This window comes from Mauremys mutica, chromosome 7, assembly GCF_020497125.1.
Source record: "Mauremys mutica isolate MM-2020 ecotype Southern chromosome 7, ASM2049712v1, whole genome shotgun sequence".
Lineage (NCBI taxonomy): Eukaryota > Metazoa > Chordata > Testudines > Geoemydidae > Mauremys > Mauremys mutica.
Window position 1 is genome coordinate 126,045,237 of NC_059078.1, and position 27,463 is coordinate 126,072,699.

At 61.3% G+C, this 27,463-nt stretch overlaps 1 protein-coding gene across 9 annotated transcripts in view; it reads left to right on the forward strand.

Annotated features, from left to right (window-relative positions):
• The window catches only part of SEMA4G (semaphorin 4G), a 101,128-nt gene that overhangs the window by 71,540 nt on the left and 2,125 nt on the right, over positions 1–27,463 (forward strand). For 6 of the 9 annotated variants that reach the window (XM_045023651.1, XM_045023647.1, XM_045023646.1 and 3 more), the window contains exons 3-15: positions 699–847; positions 6,400–6,462; positions 6,564–6,662; positions 8,009–8,102; positions 8,614–8,727; positions 9,879–10,042; positions 11,840–12,009; positions 16,896–17,040; positions 17,960–18,182; positions 18,482–18,597; positions 20,149–20,303; positions 22,400–22,461; positions 23,298–27,164. In XM_045023651.1, the coding sequence (XP_044879586.1) occupies positions 699–847; positions 6,400–6,462; positions 6,564–6,662; positions 8,009–8,102; positions 8,614–8,727; positions 9,879–10,042; positions 11,840–12,009; positions 16,896–17,040; positions 17,960–18,182; positions 18,482–18,597; positions 20,149–20,303; positions 22,400–22,461; positions 23,298–24,136 (2,393 nt within the window). In that variant the 3' untranslated portion in view covers positions 24,137–27,164. Of the gene's footprint in view, positions 1–698; positions 848–6,399; positions 6,463–6,563; positions 6,663–8,008; positions 8,103–8,613; positions 8,728–9,878; positions 10,043–11,839; positions 12,010–16,895; positions 17,041–17,959; positions 18,183–18,481; positions 18,598–20,148; positions 20,304–22,399; positions 22,462–23,297; positions 27,165–27,463 lie in introns of those variants that run through there. The other 3 variants (XR_006581007.1, XR_006581005.1, XR_006581006.1) reach the window with 2 other exon arrangements.

Consider the following 27,463-nt stretch of genomic DNA (forward strand, 5'->3'; position numbering starts at 1 on the left):
TAAATGCAGCCCAGCAGCAGCAATCACATCTGCCTGCGTGTGCCCCGGCGCGGCTGCAGAAGGGCATCGGTTCCTCTGCCCGGACTTCTCCAGACGCTTGGTTTCCTTTTCCCACCCTGTCCGTGGAGATCGGCTGGGGGATCTCTCAGGGTCCCTTCCAGCCCTGCCTTTGTGTGAGTCTGGGAAATGGCTCCCAAAGCCATGCTGCCGCCTGCGCCTCCCGGCGCTAAGCGCTGTCCACAGCTCCTGGTCCGCTTTGCCTGTCTACGGGAGTGACAATTCCGATGCAGTTTAGTTCTGTGCGGCCACCAGACCCCCAGCTCCGTCCGCTTCTGGAGGTGCAAAGGGTTTCCCCGTTGTGCACGGCCAGATCCTGAATCCTTCTCTCCCCTTTGAGATCTCGCAGTAGCACCCAGGAACCTCCGGCACGGGCCTGGGGAAACGTCCGCTCGTCTAGATCTGCGGATGCGAGAAGTGGATTTCCCTGCTAATGCCAGTGAAGTTATCCCCACTCCCGTCTCATGCAGGTGCATTGGAGGTGCAGTTCACCCCTTTGGGGGCTAGTCCCAGAGACCTAGATCCTTCTGGGCTGGAGTGGGACCTAGGCCTTCTTGTAGGGGCACATTTCACCCTAGATGAGCTGAGCCAACTCCCCAGGTGTCCTGTTCTAACACTGCCCTGTGCTTCTCCGCCCACAGAGTTATCCGACGTCCGGCGCTTCCGCGGCCGCGCCCTGAACTACACCACCCTGCTGCTGGAGGACGAGAAGGGGATCCTCTACGTGGGAGCGCGAGGGGCCATATTCTCCTTAAACTCCAGCAACATCGCCGACGGCTCCCAGAGGGAGGTGAGCAGCACCCCGCCCGGGCTTGGCTCCCTTTGCAGAGTTCTGGCTGAGGCTCCTGAATGGCCAGTTTATCGCTTTGGGTGCTGAGCGTCAGGCGTCTGCAGCTGGGCAAAACCGAGCCACTGGTCACTTGAAATCTTGGCCTTGGCTCCTACCTGCTTTTTTTTTTAAATGACAGATAGGGGTCAGATTGGTGTGGGGGGAGGGCAAGGTGGTGGTATTCTTTTAAGCTCCACCCACAAAAATAAACCCCACCCACAAAATAGGCTCCGCCCACGTGTCCCCCCAAAACGAAGCCTGGCTCCCAGGAGAATGTGCGGATCGGTGACCTCCCCTCTGCTTTCTCCCACAAGCAGTGACAGATTTAACCAGGCTGATGTTTGAATTGGAGTCCTGGGTGTCTGAGCTAACCCCTGGCAGAGCTGAAGGAGGCAGTTTTCACCTCTGCCTCAGTGACACTTGTCGTGTTTTCGAGGTTGTCTTCCTAAGGAGGACAGCGAACGAGTTGTGAGTGTGTAATACAAGCTGAGATTCTGGAGGGCAATTAACAGCTCCAGCTGGATGCTCGTTAGGGCTGGGTGAGAGACGGTTTTCTAATCCCAGGAGGATTTTCAACGGTGTGAAAAATGCTCCTGTCCCAAATTGTGGAAAAAAGTCAAAAAATGTTCAAGAACCAAAGATCCACTGTCCGGGTCAGTCCAAACGTAACGTTTTGACCCTTTTCACCTCCCCCGCTCCCCTTTTTAGTGTAAATTTACAGACATTTCTGAACTCAAAGTAATTTTGACCACAATCGGAAACGTTCCGGTTCGCCAGTGTCCGGCCTCTTTGACCAAGGGGGTTCCAAGTCTGGTGTTTCGTTGCTCCTGACCTAGTTTCGTAAACAGTTTCGGTTTCGATAAATGGCTTTTTTTGAGGGGGGGAAAACAGCTGTTCGTCAGAGAGTTCCCAGCCTGGCGGCGCAGGGAACCGGGCGCATACTGGCTGTTTCTGAAGCCTGGACTTAAAGGGCAGAAATGGGCCTGGTTCCCAAACGCCCTGTGTCGCTGCCCAGTTGATTGGGGTGACGATCGTTGCTCACAGCACCTGCCCTCTCTCTGGGGCAGGAACAAGAGCTTTGCATGCTAGTGGACGGCTCGAGGCTGACAGCCCCAGAGGGACGCCCTCTACAGGCGCAGCGGCAGCAGTGGACGCTGCTCCACTCCCACCCACAGGGCCAGGCGGCCGAAGCGGGGGCGTTCCGTGGCAGAGCAGGCAAAATTGACTCTCAGGTCCAAGAGAGAGGGAGGGTGGACGGGGATGCAGCTAAAGCACAGGACTGGGACCCAGGAGATCGAGGTTCGTTTCCCAGCTGTGCCTCAGGATCCCCACGTGACCTCGGGCAAGTCACTTCTGTGCCTCAGTTTCCCATCTGCAAAATGGGGCTAGTAATCCTTCCCTTGTTTGCCGGGCTGTGTCTATGGTAAGCTCTTCAGGACAGGGCAGGGACCTTCTCTTGTTATGTACAGCACCTAGCACCCGGGGGCCCGGATCTCAGCTGGCGCTGCTGTGATTCCAGTCATTAGTGTCAACGACCAGGCTCCGTCATCTCTCAGTTGTCTGCCTTAGCCGAGCTAGTTCTTCGTACCAAGTGAGTTTGCCCCCAGCATCCCCCTCTGCCTGAGCAGGATGCAGTTTGCTGCTCCTGTCCCCACGTGGGGCCGGTCCATCACCTCTCGGCGTATAGGGCCATTTCAGGTACCAGTAGCTGCACTGGAGCCGTGACTTGCAGCCGCTCCTGTGTACTGGGGTTGGTCCATCTGTCCTCCCAGCTGACGCCCCCAAGTGCTGCTCCCTCAGAGTCTCAGCTGCTTTACCTCCTTCCTTCGGGGTGCATGCCAGGCCCCCCGGCAATGCCGGCTGCTGGCCGCTGAGCAAGCCGGGCTGGGGAGAACACCCTTCCCGCAAATTCCTCCCTGGGCCCTGGCACCCAGCACCAAACCCATGGTGTAAAGCCCAGCACGGTCTGGGGTCCCAGGCATTAAGGCGAGAAGGGGCCCCCCGGTAACCTGCTGCAGAGCACAGGCCGTTCTCCCGCACCCAGCAGGGAGCCTAGGAAGGTGGAGTAGGCCAAAGACCAGGCTGTTTGCCCCAGGCAGAGAGTAGGGGGGGATCAGGGGCGGGGTCTCCTCAGCCGTCAGCCCTCCCTTGTGGACTCTGCTGTTCCCCAACCCAAGCGCGGCCGCGTGGAGGAAGCGCTGCAAGTCGCACTGCCTTGCCAGGCTCTCCGCTAGCCCCATTGCCGGCTGGTCATCCTCCCCTGGCGGCTTCTTACGGCTGAGGCGGACGGGGATCGTGGAGCACTGGTTCCCTGTGCAGCGGAAGAGCCCTTTGCCTTCATCTGAGCCGCGCGCGGGCAATGCCTCCAGCCAGCAGCATCCGTGCCCGTCTCGCACAACCCCTTACCCCAAACCCCACGTGGTCAAACACATCTGGCACCCAGCTCCTCCCCAGATGTGACCTTTAACCCCCAGGCCCACTGCCCCCCCATGCCATGCTCCTCGGCTGCCATTGCAAACAGGCTCCATTGAAGTCCATGCAGCCTCCAGCTGCTAGCTCCCCTGCGCTGTCCTACAGCCAGTTCAGTGTCTCCCCAAAGCTGGAGGCCTCACCCCGTCCCTGCTTCTTCTCCGCCCGTCTGTCTCACGCCCTTCGGTCCAGTGTCCCCTTCCTCGCTGCCCCATACGCCAGCACCCTCCCCCAAGCCGTGACCTCTGTAACCCACTCGCGGGTGCTCCTGCTTCTCCCCTCCCCTGCCAGCCCATCCCAAATGCTGCCGCTAAAGTCCTTCCCCCCCCCCCAACGCTGGGACACCCCCCTCCCCGGATCCCCCGGCCACCCCCTCCTGCAGGAACTGGACACCTGCCGAGCGCCCCTGTCTCCCTTCCCTCCAACTCCGCAGCCGCTGCTGGGTGCCTGGGACAACTGGAACCCCCCAGGGTGCTGGCTCGGTGGGATGAACTGGGCTGGCACATCCTATCCCAGCACTCTCTGCCCAGGGTCTCCTGCAGTGCCAGCCCAGACGCTGTCAGAATGGGCATGCAGGACAGGCAGTAGCCGGCAGCTAAGGATACGTGCCCACAGGCAGTTGGGAGATCAGACCGTTGCAGGGTAGAATTAAGGTTTTCCAGCCATGAAGTCCTTCCAGATCCTGTTGTCCTGGGGACACACACGGTCTTTTGTGTCCCGATTTTAAGATCCCCCCGGCTGACGGGCGCGGCGGATGCGATTTCGCAGCCTGACAAATAGGCTGGTGATGAATGTTGTCTCTGTGCCAGCCTCCGCGGAGCTGTTCTCCCCCGCGAGGGGCCAGTCCATCCGGAGGTCTCACTGACAGCAATGCCGTCTCTCTGCCACCCCCGCTGCATGGGCAGGACGGTGTCGCCGGGCGGTGGAGGGGCATTTTTGCTTCCCGTCTCTGTCTCTCTGAGCCTTTCCCATGAGGGACCCCTGGGCTTTTGTCACGACGGCAGCAGCGTCCCAGTTGCACAATGGTTTTATTATGTGTATTACGGTGGCACTGTGTGCCGGGCGCTGCACAGGCAGAGGGACTGTCCCCTGCCTCGGAGAGCTTTGAAGTAGGTAGGACGGAGCCCAGGCAGCAGACAAGAAGGATTGTGACCCCGATTGCATGGAGAGATTAAGTGGGTCTCCCGGGGCAGTGGAGAGAGGGTCTAATGGTGCCAATCGCAGCCCCCCCAGGCCCTACGTCACTCAAAGCTTGAGGGCGGGGGAGAGCAGCTTCAGGCGTTGACGCAAGGATCCTTTGCCAGTGGAGAATTCGGCACAGCGGAGCCCTGCCCTCCCTGTCCCTGTCTGGCCCAGGAGGTGGTGGGTTTGGGTACTACAGCTGCACGTTGGTGGGCAGTGCCCCCTCGTGGGGTGGATTCTCCAGGGCATAAGCTGGTGGTTTAAGCTCCTTCCGGTTCTGTTCAATATCTTCATCATTGATTTAGATAACGGCACAGAGTGTCCATTCGTGCAGTGTGTGGACGATGCCAAGCTGGGAGGGTTGCAAGCGCCTTGGAGGGTAGGATTAAAATTCAAACTGATCTGGACAAACTGGAGAAATGGTCTGAAGTAAATAGGATGGAATTCATTCAGGACAAATGCAAAGTGCTCCACTTAGGACGGAACAATCCGTTGCACACCTACAAAATGGGAAACGACGGCTAGGAAGCAGCACTGCGGAAAGGGATCTGGGGGTCATACTGGATCACAAGCTAAATATGAGTCAACAGTGTAACTGTTGCAAAGGCAAACATCGATCTGGGCTGTGTTAGCAGGAGCGTAAGCAAGACACGAGAAGTAATTGTTCCGCTCAACCCCGCGCTGATTGGGCCTCAGCTGGAGCGTTGTGTCCAGTTCTGGGCACCACATTTCAGGAAGGATGTGGACAAATGGGAGAAAGTTCAGAGAAGAGCAACACAAATGATGAAAGGTCTAGAAAATATGACCCATGAGGGAAGATTGAAAAAACTGGGTTTGTTTAGTCTGGAGAAGAGACGACTGAGAGGGGACATGAGAACAGTTTTTGGGTACATAAAAGGTTGTTATAAGGAGGAGGGAGAAAAATTGTTCTCGTTAACCTCTGAGGACAGGACAAGAAGCAATGGGCTTAAATTGCATCAAGGGCGGTTTAGGTTGGATTTTAAGAAAAGCTTCTCAACTCTCAGGGTGGTTAAGCACTGGAATAAATTGCCTAGGGAGGTTGTGGAATCTCCATCATTGGGGATTTTTAAGAGCAGGTTGAACAAACACCTGCCAGGGATGGTCTAGCTCAGGGGTCAGCAACCTTTCAGCAGTGCTGTGCCAAGTCTTCATTTATTCACTCTCATTTAAGGTTTCGCATGCCAGTCATACATTTTAACGTTTTTAGAAGGTCTCTTTCTATAAGTCTATAATATATAACTAAACTATAGTTGTATGTAAAGTAAATAAAGTTTTTAAAATGTTTAAGAAGCTTCATTTAAAATTAAAATAAAACACAGAGCCCCCCCGGACCAATGGCCAGGACCCAGGCAGCGTGAGTGGCACTGAAAATCAGCTCACGTGCCACCTTTGGCATGCGTGCCATAGGTTGCCTACCCCTGGTCTAGCTAATACGTAGTCCTGTCTCAGGGCAAGGGCCTGGACTAGATGGTCCCTCGAGATCCCGTCCAGTCCTGCGATTCTCTAAGTGGGACCAAGTGAACTTGTCAGTCCGGACTGTCTGCCCCTTTGCTTTGGGCGGGGAACTCAAAGCACTAAATCCCAGTGTGTGAGGGGCATTGTCCAGCTGAGTTGGGTGCTGCTGCGGCTCAGCAGGCCTCTGCCTGGGATTAATAGCAGCCAGTCCAGAAGCGTGGAAAGCAAATGGACCCAGGCGTGGGGCTGTTCCTGTGCCATTAGCGTTTACCAGCCGAGCCGGCTCTTTAGGGGCTTCGGTGACATCTCTCCGGGGCGTCGCGGGGCAGCTGTCGTCTCCACAGCCGGGAGGCGCCGGTGAGTAACGACCCCTTTTCCCTTCGCAGATCCGGTGGGAGGCGTCTCTGGAGAAGCAGATCGACTGCCTCCAGAAGGGCAAGAACAACAAGGTATTTGCGGCCGGGTCTCTGCACCCCACGTGCGGGGTGGGGGGTGGCCTGCGGGCGCGGGAGTCAGGCCCCCGCGTGATGCTCTTTCTTCCTCTCTGCAGACCGAGTGCTTCAACCACGTCCGGCTCGTGCAGAGGCTGAACGACACCCACCTGTACGCCTGCGGCACCTACGCCTTCCACCCGCTGTGCGCGGCCATCGTGAGTGCGGGCACGGGGGCAGGGGGGCAGAATCCACGAGGAGGGAGACCCCGGGCTGGGTGTTGGATGCTCACTCCGTGCTTCCGGCCCCATCACAGGCTTCTGTCGCTCCTCGCTGCTCTCCCTCCTGGCTGGCAGTATCTTCCTGGCAACAGATTGCCACCAGGAGCAGACAGCCCGCATGGTTGATCCATGGACCATTCAGCGGGGGAAGCGGGGCATTGCTAGCCGGCAGGGAGCTTTCCACCCAGCCCTTGTTTGGAAGGGTTACGGGCCTGTCATTTTGTGGCTGGTTGAGTTTTTCTTCTCGGGGGAGCTGGTTGGATTGGTTCAAGGCCCCGACTCGTGGCTATTTTAGAAACGGGAAGATGAGCGGAACCGTTTTCAGGAAACGTAAGGGGGAAAAAAGAAATCCGGGGACATCATTGTCTTTGTTTGAGTGTCTGCAACCCAAATCCCCCAGCCCAGGCCCCGCCGCGTGACAGTCACGAATTAAACGTGGCTTGCAAGGAACGTGGCTGGATCTTGGCCTCCGCCTCAGGCTGCCCCGCCCAGGGTAGGGAGTGAAAAAGTCCATTCTGGGCTTTCTGTTCTTCACTGTAGTCACCTCCGGTCTTTGATACCCAGGAGAGGGCACATTTTAAACCAGTGTGTGGGGTTTCAGCTGCAGATCCCTTCGCTGATGTCAGACGTTGTGGCCACGGGCGTGATAGGGCTCTCAAATATATCAAAATAGGCAGGGCTGGGGGAGGGTTGCCTGACACTTCCCATTATAAGACCCTGTTTTCAGTTGCTTCTGACCGTGCCTGTCCGGTGGCCGCTTGGTCCGTTAGTTAGCTAGTCTACCCGTCTGGTTGGAAGAGCCGAGCCCCGGGAACCTCCAGATTCCACCGTGTTCCCCAGACTGCCGGTAACGATGGCACGTCCTGGTGGGCTGGCTTCCAGCAGTGACAGCACGGCACGCCCTGCGACTTGCAGGGTGGATCTAGCGCGTGGCCTGGGGGATGAGCTAATGGGCGCTGGAGCTCTGCATCCCCAGGCTGCCAGCTCCTGCCCAGCCCGGGTTGGGCAGCGGCTGACGGCCGTAGCCGTTTGGGGGCTCTGTGATTTGCATGGGGGCGGCGGTCTCTGCCCACTTCCCTGGTCGGGCAGTGCCCACATCCCAGGACATTGCTCTGATTGTCTGCCCCTGGAGGGGGGTGCTGCCAGCTCATGGCCTGGGGAACCTCACCCAGCAGCTGCCACTGCTGTCCCTGGTCTGTGGCCCCTGGAGCTGTGGGTGCTGGTTTCATGCCGTCCTGCCCAGCCCAGCAGCTCCTCACCCCCTCGCTCCCCTCTCTCTGCAGGATGCCGACAGGTTCGCGCTGCCGCCCCACTTGGAGGAGGGCAAGGAGAAGTGTCCGTACGACCCCGCCCGCGGCTACACCGGCCTCATCATAGGTAGGTGGGTCCGGAGGCCGCCGGGGCCGCTCGCCTGCAGTTCCCCGCGGCTTGATCTGGCTCTGGGCTGTCGCTGGGCCGGTTGGAGCAGCCCAGGAAGGTTTTCCCCCTGCCCCCACCCCTCAGGGGCTAGAGCCAGCCTCCCCCACCTCTCCTTTCCCAGCCAGTCACCTCCCCGCAGCACCCACCTGCCCCACGGTGGGCCAGTTCCCTTCCATCCCGAACACTTCCCGAGCCCTACGCTGCCTGGCGTGGGGGAGCCGCACGAAGGAGAAATCCCCCCCCCACCTCCCGACAGGGTCTCTGCGATCAGGGCTGGGGAGCAGTGTCCCGGGCTGCTCAGCACAGCCCCACGTTACACACGAGTCCCCGAAGTGGGTCCAGCCTGGCCACGTGGCTCCCCCTTGCCCCCCGCTCCGGCCCTGGGACTAAGTGAGTGGGATGCGGGTTGGGCCACAGGTGGCGAAACAACGGGGGGACCCTGACCCGTCCTTCCCCCCCCCGATCTCAGATGGCGGGTTGTACACAGCCACGCGGTACGAGTTCCGCAGCCTGCCGGACATCCGGCGCAACCTGCACCAGCGGCCCCTGAAGACGGAAGAGTCCCCCATGCACTGGCTAAACGGTAAGATCCAGCAGCCCCAGGAGAGACCTGACCCTCCCCCTCCTTTGCCGGCTCTGAGTGCAGCTTCACCCTCTCTGGTGAATAACGCCCAGGGGACATTTAAACGGGCGGAACAGACTCTTCTGAGTTGACACCCGGGGTCTGAAGGGCGTCCTGGGGTCTGAATCTTGGCTGAACGTTTCATCCGCAGCCCGGCACCCCCTCGCTGCCCATCTGGCGTGTGGCACAATGCAGTGTGCTCGGGGGGCGGGTGCCTTGCCCACCTCCAGACCGGCAGGCGGGCGGCCCTTGGCGGGCCTGGCAGTGGGGCAGAGATGCACATGGCTCGGTGGGGCTGCAAAGTATTTGCATGAACGTGGCTGGCCAAAGGCAGCCGAAAGGGCAGCTCTGCTCCTTATGCTGCACCTTCCCCAGAGCGACAAACAGGCCTGTGCCATGGAGGGGGCGGAAGCCGGGGCCTTCTCCGTTAGCGGAGAGCAGGGCGTAGGAGGCACCCGTCACATGATGCGCCTAGGGCCATCCTCGGAGCCTTGGCACTGATCCTAGCAACCCGCCTCCGTGCCCCTTCCCCGGGAGAGCATGGCGCTGGCCACGGAGCGGGCGGCTCTCCTTTGTTCATACGGCTGAGTTCCTTCCTCCTTCTCTTGCTTGTCCCTTCAGTCTTTGCTCCCCGCCTCTTTCTGGGGGTGTCCTGGCGGTGATCACTCTCCGAACCTTTTCACACCCTGGCCCCATGTTGAGTGTCAGCCCGTCCTGCTGCCCACCCTGGCGAGAACCTACCGCTGGGAATCTGGGTCACTCCTGTGACGGGGCACCCTGAACGTCTTGCCATGTCTGGGCGGGCGGGGTGCCCCACATCACTAAGAGCTGGGGGTTCGCTAACCAGACCAGCAGTGGGCACAGATGCCAGCTGGAGTGCTCGGGGCTGGGCAGTGGGGGGATGAGACACAGCACGGATCTCAAAGCTCCTGTCAGGCCCTGCAGTAACCCTGCAGGCAGAGGGGTGGGCGGTATCATCCATCCTTATTTCGAGTGAAGGAAGCTGGGGCATCCAGAGGGAAAGGGACTCAGCCAGCGGCAGAGCTGGGTACCGATCAGATCCACCACCCGCCCGGCGGCGGGGCATGTCTTGACGTCGCTCCTGTTCGCAGATGCGGAGTTCGTGGCCTCTGTGCTGGTCCGGGAGAGTGTGCGCAGCCCAGTGGGGGACGATGACAAGATCTACTACTTCTTCATGGAGCGGGCGGCGGAGGAGAGCGCCTCCTTCGACAAGAGCCAGGTGGCCAGGGTGGCCAGGGTGGCGCGGGTGTGCAAGGTAAAGAGGCGCTGCCGGAGCTGGGTCACGCAGCTGGGCAAAGCTTCCCAGGGAAGCCTGGAGGCTGGTGGAATGATGGGCCCTGGGCACGGCCGTTAGGCCAGGAGGGATTTCCCCCTCCCAAGGGGGAGCACCCTGAGTGCTGGTGAATTCGCAGCCGCCCTTGGCACCTTGGCTGGACCAGCGTTGGACCCGGGCACCCCCTCCCCAGGCGCATGCAGGCTGGGCTGCCCCTCGCTGCTGTTATCACTGAGGGCGGCTTTTATGGCCCTCCCTCCTCCCCGTCCACCAACCTCCCTCTGCGTCTATTTCACGCCATGCCCCTTGCAAGCGGTCGTCCCAGGGCTCCTGCTGCCGTCTCTGCAGGGCCCACATCTCTGGAGAGGAGACCTCCAGCGACAGCTACAAGCGGGCAGCCCGAGATCAGTTAGTTACGCGCCGGTGTGGGCGCAAGGACAAATGGCTGTAAACTGGCTTGACATTAGGTGAAGGTTTGTAACCAGCAGAGGAGTGAAGTTCTGGAACAGCCTCCCAAGGGGAGCAGAGGGGGCAAAAAACCCAACTGGCTTCCCGACTGACCTTGCTAAGTTTATGAACGGGATGTTATGTTGAGACGGCCTATGGTGGCATGTGACCCATCTGCGACTGCTAGCAGCAGATATCTCCAGTGGCCGGTGAGGGGACACAAGATGGGGAGGGCTCTGAGTTGTGACTGAGAATTCTTTCCCATGTGTCTGGCTGGTGGCTCTTGTCCACACGTTCAGGGTCTATCTGATTGTCGTATTTGGGATTGGGAAGGAATTTCCCCCCAGGTCAGATTGGCAGAGACTTTGGGTTATTTTTGCTGTCCTCTGTAGCGTGGGGCAGGGGTCATAAACTAGAGTAAATGGTGGATTCTCTGTCACTTGACGTCTTTAAACCATGACTTGAGGACTTCAGTAGCTGAGCCAGAGCTCAGGGGTCTAGTACAGGAGTGGGTGGGTGAGGTTCTGTGGCCTGCGACGTGCAGGAGGTCAGACTAGATGATCACGATGGTCCCTTCTGGCCTTGAAGTCTATGAGCTCCCAGCCCTCGATGTCGGCGTCCCGCTCCCACCACCAGACTGGCACGAACCGGGCCTGGGGCGTGGCTGCCTCTGGGGGATGCAAGGGGGTTTAGCCTCCCTCAGCTGCATCTGGCACAAAGGCCGATGTGACGTGAGGGTGGGAGCTGGCCCAGTCCTCTCTGGTCAGCGCAGGCATGACGCTGTGGTTTGAAACAGAAGGAAGCGGCTGGTGTGCTGGACACTTCAGACAGGAGCTAAATACACCAGGGTGAGGCAGGTTGAGGGGACGACACGGCCTGTCCTCAGTCCCGAGGGCGCAGAAGGGGCTCCTGAGAGAGCCTCCCGGGTCTGCTGCAGGATGGTGCGAACGTGAGCCGGATTCAGCTCACAGCCAGCCCCGAGCCAAATCGGGCGGCTGGCCAGCCGGCAATGCAGAGTAGCCCCGCCCATGCACATGCACATGCATGTGAGGATTGGTTTTGTGGCTATCCTGGGAGCCTGAGGCCCGGGCCAGGACCCCGAGGTGCTAGGAGCTGTACAGACACTGAACAGAAGGACAAGCCCTGCCCCAGCAGCTTGCAATCGAAAGGCCAGCTGCAGTGGGGTTTACATCTGGGGACCCCCCCTTCCCTGGCCCGTCTGGGGCCCTGAGCAGCTGCAGGGGTGGGGGGTTGGAAACACCCCAGTCCTGGGGGGCTCAGAGGCTGTGACGGGGCAGCCCAGGCGACAGCCTCGCCCTCTTCCCTTCGCAGAGCGACCTGGGAGGGAAGAAGATCCTGCAGCGGAAATGGACGTCGTTCATGAAGGCCCGGCTGGTCTGCTACATCCCCTACTACGAGGTGCTCAAGGCCGTGCACAGCGTGGACGGGGGCAGCTGGGCCAGCACCGTCTTCTACGCCACGTTCACCTTGTCGGCTCAGTGGTGAGTAGGGTCCTGCCTGCCCCGCGGGGCCCACAGGCTCCTCCCCAGAGCAGGGGGGCCGTGGGCTGGAGCAGTTCAGCTGGGTCGCCTGGTCCCCTGCGGGCTCCTGCCCCTGGTCGGAACAGCTGGTTCTGGCCATTCCCCTAATGGACATGTCACAGCTCCTCCCCCTTTGCGTCCCGCCAGCCGTCCCCAAACCGGTCCTCTCCAACCGCAGGTTCTTCCAGAAACTCACCCTCAGCAGTGGGCTCTGGGCTTTGTCCACTGCCGGCGTCTGACCCGTTCCCCCGTCACAACCCTGCTTGGCCAGCCAGGCTGCCGGGCCGGGTCCATGTGCTTTCAGCTCCCTGATCTGTGCCAAGCCAGGCCCTGCCTCTGGCTCTCTGGGCGGGCAGATCCTCCTCCTAGCACCCGCTTCTGAGAGCTGAGACCCCGCAGTCCAGCTGCCTCTGCCCTGGCACCCCCTTCCTGGAGCTCGAGCCTTCGGGCTCTCTGGGCTGCGCTGCATCCCAGCAGGGAAACGTGAGAGCCGCCGCGCCCAGCCACAGGCTGTGCAAACAGCATTCCCAGACCAGCCCCTCTCTCCTATAGACCGCACAGGATATACGCCGCTCCAGACAACCCACTAAACCACCCGTATCCATCTCCTGCCTCAGTTTCCCCCCCACGCTGCAGAATTTGGATCAGCATCGTTTCAAGGGTCACGGACCGCCCTTCCCCTCTCCGTCACTCTGTGTGGGTCTAAAGATTTGTATTGATTCCGGGCCTGCGTTTCCCCTTCCTGGGGAAATTCCACTTCTGCAAATCCTCCTCCTGGCCAGCCGCCTGGGGAGCTCTGGTTCCCCCAGCTCAGGCAGCCTCTTCAGCATAACCATTCTCCTGTCACAGCGCAGACAGTAAGGTTAACAACCTCCTCCGTTCATTCAGCCGCTTCTTCCGGAGCTGGGGGCGGTGATAGAGACGGGGGCCCCCGACGGGTGAGGCATTCACTGATACAGCAGTTTCACCCAGTGAACCAGACTGCATGAGCTGTACATAGCCAGGTCCCCCAAAGCGTGTCACCCCCCCACTCCCCACAAGTGACGATCTACCTTAGCGTGCGCAGGTCTGGGCACGCTCCGCAGCACGGGAACGGGACGTGTAGGGACCGTGAGAAAAGCCGAGAGCATCGTGTGGTTTTAAATGAGCTCTTCGTCGCGGAGCGACGTGCGTCCACGCCGTCGCCTGGGGTGGCTCGGGGCTGTTGATGGTCCTAGTGTCACAGCTGACTTGTTCCTGGGAATGGTGCAAACAAGACGCAGTGTATAAACGTGGCACTGGGAAAACCCAGTGCCCGGAGCTCAGGAGGAAGGCACAACGCCCAGGTTACTGGGACCGCAGGGAGAGAGGTGGTGGTTTTCCTAATTTGCTGGATTATTTCCCAACCTCGGCACTCCTGCTCCACGGGGAGCTTTCTGTATTCGCCGTCCATTCCAAACGCGTCGGGCGTTACGAACGTTTGGGTCCCTGTTTGCAATGCTTCATTTGTGTGCAGAGGGCAAACCTGGAGAGCAGGGGATCGATGGGGCATGGAATCAGAATCTCAGGGTTGGAAGAGACCTCAGGAGGTATCTAGTCCCACCCCCTGCCCAAAGCAGGACCAATTCCCCAACTAAATCATCCCAGCCAGGGCTTTGTCAAGCCTGACCTTAAAAACCTCTAAGGAAGGAGATTCCACCACCTCCCTAGGGAACCCATTCCAGTGCTTCACCACCCTCCTCGTGAAAAAGTTTTTCCTAATATCCAACCTAAACCTCCCCCACTGCAACTGGAGACCATTGCTCCTTGTTCTGTCATCTGCCACCACTGAGAACAGCCGAGCTCCATCCTCTTTGGAACACCCCCTTCAGGTAGTTGAAAGCAGCTATCAAATCCCCCCTCCCGATTCTCTTCTGCAGACTAAACAAGCCCAGTTCCCTCAGCTGCTCCTCATAAGTCATGTGCCCCAGCCCCCTAATCATTTTCGTTGCCCTCCTCTGGACTCTCTCCAATTTGTCCACATCCCTTCTGTAGTGGGGGGCCCAAAACTGGACGCAGTACTCCAGGTGTGGCCTCACCAGTGCTGAATAGAGGGGAATGATCACTTCCCTCGATCTGCTGGCAGTGCCCCTACTAATACAGCCCAATATGCCATTGGCCTTAGCAACAAGGGCACACTGCTGACTCATATCCAGCTTCTCGTCCACTGTAACCCCCAGGTCCTTTTCTGCAGAACTGCTGCTTAGCCCGTCGGTCCCCAGCCTGTAGCAGTGCCTGGGATTCTTCCGTCCTAAGAGCAGGACTCTGCACTTGTGCTTGTTGAAGCTCATCAGGTTTCTTTTGGCCCAGTCCTCCAATTTGTCTAGGTCCCTCTGGACCCTATCCCTCCCCTCCAGCGTATCTACCTCTCCCCCCAGCTTAGTGTCATCAGAGAAGCCCGAAGGCTCCCCGCAGAACGGTTCATTGTCGCTGCGTGTGTTACGTCACAGGTGGCAAGGAGGGAGTGGACCAGTTCTGGCAGGCTTCCTATCTCCACCTTATCTGGTGGAGACGCAGCCCAGTTACACAGGAGGAGGTTTAGCAGGAACCAGAGCTATCAAGGAGCCGGGGCGTATTTCACTTGGGCACATCTGGGCCAAGCGCCAGTGGCCGTTTCCTGTTGGTTATTGACATCGATGTGAATTCTAATGAATCGCTGCCTGGCTAATTAGCCGGGTCTGTCTCTAGAAGCCTGACACTGACCGTGGCTATTTATAGCACAGTGGCACAGTTAGAAGGACTGGGCTTGAATGGTTTCTATAGAGAAATTAATTAATGATCACTCAGGGGGCTTGTTAACCCCCCAGGAGTGGATCAGCCTGGGGAGTGTGCAGGCAGCCGGGAAGAATCCAGGTGTGAGAGGGTTAAATTAAAGGGAAAGCGGCGATGGCACCATAGCCTAGTAGTTAGTGCACTCCCAGGCAGGGGTCCTGATCCGCTCTCCAGGGCGGCAGCCTTCCTCGCCAGGCCGGTAAGGGGGAGGGTGAAGATGAGCGGGGAGGGGAGGGAGCCTCTCCAGGTGGCAGCAGTAAGCAGTAATCCATCCCGCTCCTGACGACCAGGAAACTGGAAACCACCTCCTGAGCCGGGTCTCCCCCAGGCCCGCCCCCCGCCCTGTGCCAGCTTCTCGCATTGAGCGCACCGGGCGAGGAAGGGGCAGCGGCCCAGGGCAAGTGTCTCCGGGGATCACAGGGCCACCACGCTACTAAGCACGGAGCTGGGCGTTTACCCTCCCACCTCCCAGCTGTACCGTAAGCTGGGCAGAGGGTGCCGGGCCGGGGCTTAGACCTCCTCTGTGACCTTGGGGAGGTCAGCGACTGGGAGGTGGGACTAGGGCCGGGCCAGCCCTCTCGCTCCACCTCCCAGTGGGGGCTGGATGCCAGGCTGTCGGGGGTTGGGAAGGAATCTCCTCTGGGGTAGGGCACAGGGGTTGTAGGAGCCAGCGGGGCCGTGAGAGCCAGCAGGGGTCCCCCGAGCCACGTGCTGAGAGCTGACCATCGCCGGGGGCTGCCCTTCCTCGGCTCTGTGTGATGTTGGGGGTCAGAGGGGTACGTTTAACAGAGTGGGGAAACTGAGGCACTCGGGGCTGGGGCTCGTTGTGCACTGGGTCAGTGGCAGAGACAGGAATAGAGCCCTGGAGTCCTGACTCCCGGAGTCCTCGAATGGCGGCTTCTGTCCACCTCCTGTCCTGCTGATGTGCCATCGTGCCAGGCCCGGCTGGGCAGCGTTCCCCTCTGGTGAGAGCATGCCCTGCGGGCTGCGGGGATGCCACTCTCAGCAGCTCCAGCAGGCCTGGCCTGGGGCACCCTTGGGATCTCCCCAGAGAGCCCTGGGCTTGGGAAATCGCCAGGCTCCCAAACTTGGGGGCTCTTCCCCGACCTGTGGGGCCTCCGCCTGGCACTCCCCCGCCCCCCGCCGAGGCAGGAGACGTGCAGCGGGTGACCCTGGCATCGCGATGGACCTGTTAGCGTCTCCGTTCCCTGCCAGCTCATCTCCAGTGCCTTTGGGGCTGATCTGCCCACGCTGCTGCGGGCAGGGGGCTGGCAGACAGCGCGGAGACGCAGCGACCTCGCTGCCGGAGCGAGGCAGCCGCTGGGAGCAGAACCAGAACCGCCTGGGCTTGTGCTGGTTCCTCTTGCGGAGCAGCCTACCTGGGAGACCCGGACCGGAACAGCAAGGGGGTTGCGGGTCGGGATTGAGGGGCGTTGGCAGAGCTGTGTGCTGCCCGGGTTGCCGAGGTCGCCCATCTGCTCTCTATGCTGGGCTTGGGCAGTGGCTCTGTGTCATATGTGGACGCACTGTCCATCCCCCCGTCCCTCCTAGGGCCTGCTGCTCCCACGTCCCATCCTGCCACAGCTCTGCCAATGCCAGCTGCCGCTCTGGCGTTTGCCAGCCGGTGCCTGATGGAGCAAAGGGGGGTTCTCTATTTCCCATTCCCTTTCCCTGGAGAGACACGTCTGGGCCTCAGGAGGCTGGGGTTCTCTGCCACTGCCTTGCCGTGTGACTCTGGGCAAGCCCCTTCCCCCTCTGGGCCTCGGGTTCCCGTCTGTAAAATGGGCATCATGCGACAGATCCACCTTGCCTCCTGCTTTGAGGTCTCCGGCTGCCGGTCCATGGGACGGTCCTGTCGTTATTTCAGAGAGGGCAGCAGCTCCTTGTCCTCCTCCAGGAAAGCCTGGGTGTTTGGGGCTGTTTCTGTAGGATCCAGCTCTCAGTGAGGGACAGGGCGGCATGGCCAGTGGCTGGGGCGTCTGGCGGACGGAGCGGGGAGGTGCGTGTAGCCCTTGTGGGGGGCTGCGGGGCTCTGATCCTGTCGCTGTCTCTCCTAGGAGGAGCATGGAGGCATCCGCCGTCTGCCAGTACAGCATCTCTGAGCTGCAGCGGGCTTTCGAGGGCCCCTACATGCAATACCAGGACACCACCCGCAAATGGACCCTCTACGACGGGGAGGTGCCGTCCCCACGGCCGGGCTCTGTAAGTGACCTGGCGACGCCAGCGCCCCCTGCTGGCCTGCAAACATGCCCTCGGGCTTCATCCCCAGGAGGGTTGGGCGAGGGGCAGCAGGGGTGGGGCTGGGACCCACGAAGGCCTGGATGCTGGTCCCAGCTCTGCTGCTCACTCACGGCCAGACCCACCGGTTCCAGCATTCATGGCTCGCTCCTCGGGGTCTGGGGGGCAGGGGGTGGCTCACACCCCAGCTGCCAGCCACTTCCCGAGTTTTGGAGGGAGGAATCAGTGTCAGCCCCTAGGTGGGGAACAAATCTTGGGTAATGGGCGCCTCAGTCTGGCGGAGGAAGGTCTAACACCATCTGAAGCTAGAGAACTTCCGACCGGAACTAAGGGGTAAACGTTAACGGAGCGAGTAACTAACCGCTGGAGCAACGTACCAAGCGCCCGGTGGATTCCCCGTCACTGGCGGGTTGGAAATCCAGACTGGGCGCTTGTCTGAACTCTGCTCTAGGAGGGATTTGGGGGCAGGTCTCTGGCCTTTGCTATGCAGGGGGGCAGGCTAGTTGGTCACAGTGGTCCCTTCTGGCCCCGGCGTCCAGGAAAGCCCTGGAGGCCGAAGGAATCATTTAGTTTGCTCTCCCGTGTAACACAGAGCAGGATGTGTCACCCCGTGCTGAGGCCAGGTGCAGCCAGACCACAGCACGTCAGTCGTCAGGACTGGAAGGAACAGCAGCGCCCAGGCACCGAGCCCCATGCAATGGCTGGGCCCTGGTTAGGGGAGACATGCCCAGGTGACCCCAGCAGAAGCCCCTGCATCCTCCCGGCCTGGCCTAGCCTTCCAGGTGCTGTTCACCAGCTGCCGTGTTCCGCCCCAGCGGTGGCCGCATCGCCCCAGCGGGCAGGCTGCATACCCGTCCCTAGCCACCTCTCCTCCCCCCTGCAGTGCATCACCAACCGCTCCCGCCAGGACGGCTACCGCTCCTCCCAGGACCTGCCCAACGACGTGCTGGAGTTCGTCAAGCTGCACCCGCTGATGTTCGAGGAGGTGAAGCCGGCGCGGGGGGAGCCCCTGCTGGTGAAGAAGAACGTGCTCTACACGGCTCTGGCGGTGGACAGGGCGCCGGCCCTGGATGGCCAGCAGTACGACGTGCTCTTCATGGGGACGGGTGCGTCGGCGCCGCCCTCCCCCACGGGAAGGGTTGGGGGGGCAGTGTTGTCTGGGGGCCCTGAGTCGCTCGCCCAGGCTGAGCGGGACGAGGGACCCCAGCGCGGCTGGGGGGCCTGGGCGGAAGCTGCCACCGGACAGGGGACCCCCAGAAGGAGGGGGGGTAGCACAGAGTCCCACACCCCCGTCGGGGCAGCAGCCGTGCCCAGGCCGGGGGGGAGCTTAGCTGTGCAGTGGCCTGTGGGCACAGCGCTCTCCCGCCTGGCGCTGCCCTGACGGTGCCCCTCTGCCTTTGCCCAGGTGACGGCTGGCTGCACAAGGGGGTGGTGGTCGGCCCCGCCGTACACATCGTGGAGGAGCTGCAGGTCTTCGGGGCCCCCCAGCCCGTGGAAAGCCTGGTGATCTCCAAAGGCCAGGTGAGACGCCGCTCCGGGCTGCACCCCGACTCCGCCGGGGGGGACAGAATGGAGCCGGCCCCCGAGGGGGAGGCACTGCGGACTCTCGCTTGTAGATGGCAGAACAAAGTGGGCGCGTTGAAGCCCTGGGCTGCCGCAGCCCGCAGCCAGGCCCACTGAAATCTAGTGGCGCATCGGGGCGCCCCCCTGAGGGGGATCGGGGCCAGGGAGACGGGCGAGGAAGGAGAGGCAGGGACTCCTGCCGGCTGGAGCAGGGGGCCGGGCGTCAGGGCGCCTGGGTTCTATTCCAGAGTCTGCCACCGACTCCCGCCCATCCGCGGCCCCTCTGTACAGGGGCAGGAGGCACAGCCGCCTTTGTGTCGTTAGCTGGGCTGCAGGGCAGCGGCGAATGGGGCCCCCGCAGCCTTTCCCGGGGCCTGTCTCCCACCCAGCCACGCTTTAAACTCCTTCCTGGGCAGCTGGCTGAGCAGAGGGGCCTGGCGGTGGGTGCCTGGCGCTCCCTGGGGCCCGTCTTGCCCAGAGAGCTGGCAGCACTGCAGGGCGGCTCTGATTAGCCAGCCTGGCCCCCTGCCCGCGGCGGAGGCTGTCCCCAGCTCGGAATGCCAGAGCTTATCGGAGCCTGGGCGCCCTCGGCTGCCTGCCCGCCCCAGGGCGGGGACTCAGAGCTGTGCCGTGGGGCAGGGCGCGCTGCTGAATGAGAGGGGCGTTCCTGGGGCCCCTCCCTGCCCTCGGGGTCTCAACCCCCCTCTCTCCAGCCTGCTGCCCTTATCCAAAGCCCTGGGGAGGCCCCCTCCCCCGTGCACCCCCGTTGGCTTTCCAAGCACAGGCCTCAGCAAGCCAGAGGAGGCAGCAGCCGCAGAGCCAGGCTCTGCCCCCAGCCCAGTGGGGCAGGGCCTGGGGCTGTTCCCCCATGGCCATTGTTACTGGGGACTCTGCATGGGGGAAGGGAAACCCCCCTCTTTGTAGCGCCCCCATCCCGGCCCCTCAGACACGGGGGGGTGCAGCCCAGAGCCTAGGAACCAGGCAGCCAGGAACCGGGCCCCCATCGCTTCCCCAACACCACGGGAGTGAGTCGATTGGGAGGTGAGCCCTGTCCCATGGGGGGACTGAGGCAGTGACCTGCCCAAGGACACATATAGGTCAGTGACACAGCTGGGAGGAGAACCCAGGAGTCCAGGCCTCCAGCCTCCCGCTCTAACCACTAGACATGCTGCCTCCCAGAGCTGGGAATAGAACCCAGGAGTCTGGGCCCCCAACGTCCTGCTCTAACCACTAGTCCTGCTCTAATCACTAGACACGCTGCCTCCCAGAGCTGGGAATAGAACCCAGGAGTCCTGATCCCCAATGTCCTGCTCTGTGCCCAGCAGAGCCGCTGCCTGTCTGGGGCTAGTTTCTGGGGGGCAGATTCTCTTAGGCCTTGGTTTAGGCGTGTGTCTGACGATGCCCTAAGGGAAGGCACGTTCCCACCTCAGTGTGATTGAGTTTCGCCTCAGCCCGGACCAAGGTTTCAGCCGGCTCGTAACACCGGGGTCTCTGCTCTTTGTCTTGCAGAGAAGCGTGTACGTGGGGGCTGCCAGCGGAGTCCTGCAGCTCCCCCTGTCCAGCTGCAGCAGGTACGGCTCCTGCTACGACTGCATCCTGGCCCGGGACCCCTACTGCGCCTGGGACGGCGAGGGCTGCAGGGAGGTGGCCGGCGCTGCGGACAGGTACGGAACCGCTGAGCTCCTGCCCCAGGCCTCTGAGCGGCCTGCTGCCCGGGTGACGTGCAGCCGGGCTGGAGGGATGCCGGACTCAGCCAGCCAGAACGCCGTCTGGGAACTGGAGCGCTGCTGGGTGTGGGTGGGGGCACCGCAGCCTCCCCCAACGCTGCCTGGCGGGATGGCTCGCCCTGTGCAGGTGAACCCACCTCCTGGTGTCTCCTGCTGGGGACGGGCGCCAGGACACTGGGACTTCCCTACGTCCCGACCCACCAAGCAAACCTCCCCCCTGCCAGCTCCACCGCCGGAGGTGCTGCGGTGCCATCTTAGCCCCTCGTTGGCACTGGTGGCCCCTTCCCAGAGCTGGCCTGGTGCTCAGGGAGCCCCGACTTCTGACCCCGGCTCCCACACTGCCCCCCGGTGCTTCCTTCACCCAGAATGGCACCGTTAACCGGGCTCTGATCAGAGCTGGGATGCTGGGGACCAGCTGGCTCTGGGTGCATGTGCGTCGGCAGGCGGAGCTGTGCGCATGTGTACCTGTCTGTAGGTGGGGTAGGGTGTGCACACGTGTGTGCGTGTCTGTGGGTGGGGCTGCGTGTGCGTGTCTGCGGGCAGGGTTGCATGTGTGTGTGTGTATGTCTGCGGGCGGGGCTGCGTGTGTGTGTCGGCAGGTGTGGCTGTGTGTGTGTGTGCGTGTCTGCGGGCGGGGTTGCGTGTGTGTGTCTGCGGGTGGGGCTGCGTGTGCGTGTCTGCGGGCAGGGTTGCATGTGTGTGTGTGTGTCTGCGGGCAGGGCTGCGTGTGTGTGTCTGCAGGTGTGGCTGTGTGTGTGTGTGTGTGTCTGCGGGCGGGGCTGCGTGTGTGTGTCTGCAGGTGTGGCTGTGTGTGTGCGCGTGTCTGCAGGCGGGGTTGCGTGTGCGTGTCTGCAGGCGGGGTTGCGTGTGCGTGTCTGCGGGTGGGGCTGCATGTGCGTGTCTGCGGGTGGGGCTGCGTGTGCGTGTGTGTGTCTGCGGGCGGGGCTGCGTGTGTGTGTCTGCAGGTGTGGCTGTGTGTGTGTGCGCGTGTCTGCGGGCGGGGTTGCGTGTGCGTGTCTGCGGGCGGGGTTATGTGTGTGTCTGCGGGCGGGGATTTAGGTGTGTGGCTGCAGCTGTGGCTGCATGTGCATGTCTGCAGGTGGGGCTGCGTGTTGTGGAAGTAGAGAAAGAACTGACCCAGATTTGAAGGGGATTTCATAGTTAAATAGTCCCCTTATGGGAGGCGGTAACAACCCCTCAGCACCGGTGCATTAACCTTATTGGGGGCGGCCAAACTATAGTCCCCAGTACCGCACACAACTACCTTACTGAGGGTGGCAAACTAAGTCCTCAAACTACCACTTCAAACTAACCTTATTGGGGCGGCGAAACAGCTCCCCAGCACCGCTCTGCATCTCATCTTGCTGCACAGTCAATACGTTCGGATGGCTTAAGCCCAACAGGGACAGACGGCCCCACGGACAGTCCTCCTCCGATACCCCAAGAGAGATTTCCAAAGGTCTCTTACCTCTCTTGTGGCGCCATGGGGTTCGAAGGGGAACGATCCGCAGCAGCTGCCGGTGTCTCAGCAGGCGTTGCCATCCCGGACGAGCCCCCAAAATTGTCGGAGAAAAACCGAGTTCTCCCTCTCTGAGTGGGTGCAGCAAGTCAGATACTTTATTCTCTCTAGCGATTGCGTGGAGGGAGCGCGCTAAACAGGCTCTCCCAGGTAAACAATCACAGTGCCGTTTACACCTTTGTTACCTACAATAATGAGCAACAGCTGCATTTTGTTTATACCTCGGTCATCCTGAGATCTGATTTTTCTAGTCTACGTTCCATACTTATCTCACACAAGGTCGCAACGACTTCTCCCACAGTTCTTCCCCACTCCCCTCGCACACTCCTCGCTTCTGCGAGTCTCGCGTTAGTAGGGTTCCAGCTGGCCCAACTCTTGCTCACATAAGGGGACTATTTAACTGTGAAATCCCCTTCAAATCCCTCAGTTCTTTCTCTCCTTCCACGCCGTGCATGTCTCTTAGGGCCGTCGGCCACCGGCCCCCTGCTGACACGGCCCATCTTGCTCCTCACAGGACTCAGCTGACCCAGGACGTGCAGCACGGCAGGGAGGGCTGCAGGAACGGCTCCGCCCAGGGTGAGGCTTCGCCCCGCACCGGTGAACTCATGCCGGGATCATCCAGCCTCTGCCCCACGGAGCCACAGGGGCTGGGCCCTGGCGCCTTGGGCTGTCGGCAGCACCAGCTGCTCTGGCGCTGCCCGGGGGGAGAAGGGGAAGCGTCTCGCTGGCCCCCTCACAGCCCCCACCTTCACCCCCAGTTCCCCGGGAGGGAGATGTCGCCCTGCCCTGCCCAGTCATTGCGCTGGGGGGCTCCAGTCCCAAAGCATTCTGGGAACTCTAATGGCTCAGACATTGCCTTACCATGGCAGTCCCGGGTGGGGGGGGGGACAGTCCCAAGGCATTCTGGGAACTCTAATGGCTCAGACATTGCCTTACCATGGCAGTCCCGGGAGGGGGGGGGGGACAGTCCCAAGGCATTCTGGGAACTCTAATGGCTCAGACATTGCCTTACCGTGGCAGGCCCGGGAGTGGGGACAGTCCCAAGGCATTCTGGGAACTCTAATGGCTCAGACATTGCCTTACCATGGCAGTCCCGGGAGTGGGGACAGTCCCAAGGCATTCTGGGAACTCTAATGGCTCAGACATTGCCTTACCATGGCAGTCCCGGGAGGGGGACAGTCCCAAGGCATTCTGGGAACTCTAATGGCTCAGACATTGCCTTACCATGGCAGTCCCGGGAGGGGGACAGTCCCAAGGCATTCTGGGAACTCTAATGGCTCAGACATTGCCTTACCATGGCAGTCCCGGGAGGGGGACAGTCCCAAGGCATTCTGGGAGTGTGCTCTGGGCTCAGCACGGGGCGCAGGTCATGGGGCGCTGGCTGACCTCCCCCTCTCCCGTCTCTCCCCCAGCGCCCCCTGTGCAGAAGAACCGGACGGTGCTGCGGGGCGACGACGTGCTGCTGCCGTGCGAGCAGCGCTCCAACCTGGCACGGGCCGCGTGGCTGGTGAACGGCACGGTGGGGCTGGCGGCCGGGCGGGGCCACTTCCGAGTGGGGGTGGACGGGCTGCTGGTGACAGACACCCTGCCGGAGCACAGCGGGGACTATGGCTGCTACGGGGAGGAAAACGGCCTGCGCTCCCCGCTGGCCGCCTATGCCCTGACGGTGCTGCTGGAGCCGCCCAAGGAGCGGGCGGCGCCCACGGCCCCGCCACCCCCCAGCCCCGACCGCCAGGCCTCCCCCGACATGAAGTTCGTCTACATCGCGGTGATCGCCATGCTGGGCGGGCTGTGCCTGGTGCTGAGCGCTGCGCTGCTCCACGTCTCCTGCCTTCAGCGCCGCAAGGGCCGGTACGTGCTGGGCGACCCCCGCGCCCCCTCCGTGGAGCTGCAGACGGTCTCGGCCAACTGCCTGGGCGGAGGCCGGGAGGAGGACGAGCTGAGCCGGGAGGACGGCTGCCTGCAGATCATCCCGGGCGAGGCCCCCACGGCGGCGTCCCCGGCCAGGGAGACGCCCCTGGCGCCCCCCCCGCCGCCCCCGCCACTCCCGGCCGAGTTCACCAACGGCATCGCCGCCCTGCCCAGCATGCTGCGCAAGATGAACGGCAACAGCTACATGCTGCTGCAGCAGCAGGAGGAGCCCAGCCCCTCGCCCCTCTACAACACCTCCTTCGCCGAGGAGCTGAGCAAGATCCTGGAGAAGCGGAAACACACGCAGCTGGTGGACAAGCTGGACGAGAGCTCCGTGTAGGGGCCCCCGGACGCCGGTCGGATTCGATCCCCTGCCCCCGTCCCCCCCCCACCAACCAGTGTTACACAAACCCACGGGAAAACTACCTCTGGAACCGAACCGCCGGGCTGGGCCTCGGAGCGCCGGGATCCCTCTTGCCGGGACCGCTTGGGCTCAGAGCCTGTTGTAAAGAGACATTGATTGAAATGGGACGTCTATTTATGTATAAAAGATGACAATCCGGAATCAGGAGCCAGACATACGGCTGGGGCGGGGTGGGGCGGGAGGAGACGCCTGCCCGGACGCTGGCCTCGGACCACGGCATCGGACCGCTCCGGCGAGGTCTCTCCCCAGCCCTGGGAGCGGCAGCCGGGCCGTGGAGAGGTGGGAGCTGGCCCCTGCGCGCTGAGAAGAGGTAGGTGACAATGGCGGCAGGTGTTAAAGCCCTGCCTGCGAGCTGCTTTCTGGTGAACGCTCTCCCGTAGCGTCCCAGCGCCAGGTCGGGGCCGAACGCTGTGGCCGTTGCTCGCCAGGGGCTCGCCCAGCGCTCGGGCACTTCATCGCTGCCGGTGGTGGGGTTGGGTCTGGCAGAGCAGCGTCCAGCAGCCCCAGCTGAGATCGGGGCCCCGTCGTGCTGAGGCTGGGCAGAGACCGTCAGGCGGTCCCTACCTGCTAAGCAGACGAGACAGAGAGCACCAGCCATCCCCACCGTGCAGAGCGACTCACCCAGGGAGTTGAACCCTGAGCTTCTGGGGTGCAGCTTAGTGCTTGAACCACTAGGCCAGCCTGCCTGATGGCAGCTGTGCCCTACTGCGTGGTTTTGTTTAATAATAATAATTGGAGATATACCCATCTCCTAGAACTGGAAGGGACCTTGGAAGGTCATCAAGTCCAGCCCCCTGCCTTCACTAGCAGGACCAATTTTTGCCCCAGATCTCTAAGTGGCCCCCTCAAGGATTGAACTCACCACCCTGGGTTTAGCAGGCCAACACTCAAACCACTGAGCTATCCCTCCTCTTTCTGGCCCTGTTACCTTCCAGTGAAATATTATAGTACACTCACAAGTTCACAGGGTGTCTAGCAGGGCGGTCCAGTGGTTTGACCAGCAGGCATGGGGTGGCTGCGTTGCACACACAGGGTGACCCAGCCCCACTCCCATGAGGGGGGGGCCCTCCTCCCCCGCCCATCATGTGGGCGGTACTTTAGGGACAGTTCTCAGAGTCTGAACAAATTACAGTGGGATTATTTTCTGTCTCCCTCCACCTGTCCCGCCAGGGGCTGTAGTTTCCTGGCTTCCAATGCCCAGGGGGAGGAAGTCCCCCCCCACCCCCCAACATGGGGCAGGGATCCCCATCCCAGCAGGCAGTGGGCCCGTGGTGAGGGGTCGACCTGCAGAGCCCTGGCGTCTACTGGCAGAGAAGCGCTTCGTGGCCTTGGGCAGCGTGACGCCCATCCTGGCCCTCGGGGTGATTTGGGGGGTGGATTCCCCATGGCGGGAGGGGGTTCCCCATCTGGGGGCTCTTTGAGCTGCTCCGACGTGGGGTGCTGGGCTCAGCCCTGGGGGTGACAGGCGAGGGGCAGCAATGCGCTCCACGGTGCACGGCTCTTTCCTCCCTCCACGTGTGTCACGGGGCCCTGCAATTCATCACGTGCTGCAGATGGGGTGAGACACAGAAACACCCCCCCCCCCCAGCTCTGTGCTGCCTCGTCCTAGCCTGGCTCAGCCCTGAGCTGGTGGCAAGCAGCTGCTTCCAGCCTGGCCTGAGTCTGTTTGACGTCCCCGGGGCCCTGGGCAGAGCGCGTGGTCCCAGCCAGCCCCAGGCAGGGGAACTAGCCCAGGTTCACTCCTCCGAGAGCGTTGGCGATGCCGGCAGATGGGGCGATGGGAGAGTTGAGTTGGCGCCGGCCTGCAAGGATCTTGCCCAGCTCCTGAGGCGTGTGCAGCTCGCTCCTCTATACCTCTAACGCGCCTGGCGGCTCGGCTCCTAGGGGTCCCGCTCGGCTGCTTAGCTGGGTTCAACACCCGTCTCGGCCCTCGCAGGCTCCCGCCCTGCTCCCCTGAAGCCCATCAGACCCCAGATGGGCCCACCCTCCCCCTGGCTTGGCGAGAGAGACCTGCCCTGGACCCATGAGAACTGCTGCTCTTTGGGGTCAATGGACCATGCAAACACAGAAAAGTATCCAGGGAAAAAACAGCCCATCTGGCCCCTGACTGCCCCCCAGCCTGGGGTCTGGAGGAGAGATGCCCTGGAGGATCTGGGCCCTGTCTCTGAGGCCTGGAAGCTGTTGGCTGGCTTAAGGGCATCTTTGTGTTTGGTCTGCAGAGGTGCCAAGCTAGTGGGATCATCACAGACATCGGGCGCCCGTGCTCCGCGGGGAGCCAGGCAGCAAAGGAACAGGCCAGCAAGGCAGGTTGAAGGATGCGATCGACCTGGGGTGTTAGCTAGAGAAATGCCCCTCACACCCGCGCTCTGAGTAGCCACCTGGCTCTTTGAGCCGGCCCAGCTTTGCCCCTGACACCGGGCTGTGTGTGTACTGCCGAGGTATCCTGGCTTCTGCGGGGCTTTAGTCAGTATGTGAATTTCGGTAGGGCCTGGGAAACCCCAGGCGAGGATCAGGGCTCATAAACACGGCCAAGCTGGGTCATCTATCTAGCCCGGTGTCCCATCTTCTGACGGTGGCCAACGCCAGGTATTTCAGAGGGAGTGACCAGAACTGGGCAATTTATCGAGTTATCCATCTGCTGCTGTCCATTCCCAGCTTCTGGCAGCCAGAGATTTAGGGATATCCAGAGCATGGGGTTGCATCCCTGCCCAGCCTGGCTAATAGCCATTGATGGACCTGTCCTCCAGGAACTGATCTAGTTCGTTTTTTGAACCTTGTTATAGTCTTGGCCTTCACAACATCCCGTGGCAATGAATTCCCCAGGTTGACTGCGCGTTGTGTGAAACAATACTTCCTTTTGTTTGTTTTAACCCTGCTGCCTAGTAATGTCTTTGGGTGAGCCTTGGTTCTTGTGCTGTGAGAAGGAGTAAATGACACTTCCTGATTTACTTTCTCCACGCCAGTCATGATTTTACAGACCTCTCTCATATCCCGCCTTAGTGGTCTCTTTTCCAAGCTGAACAGTCCCAGACTTTTTAATCTCTCCTCATACGGAAGCAGTTCCATACCCCTAATTATTTTTGTTACCCTTCTCTGTACCTTTCCCCATTCTCAGATACCTTTTTTGAGATGGGGCGACCAGGTCTGAATGCAGTATCCAAGATGAGCACATTGAGGTCCGTGCATGCAAAGATCTTTCCCCAGCACAGCAGAACCACTTTAATTGGGCATAGGGCCCAATTT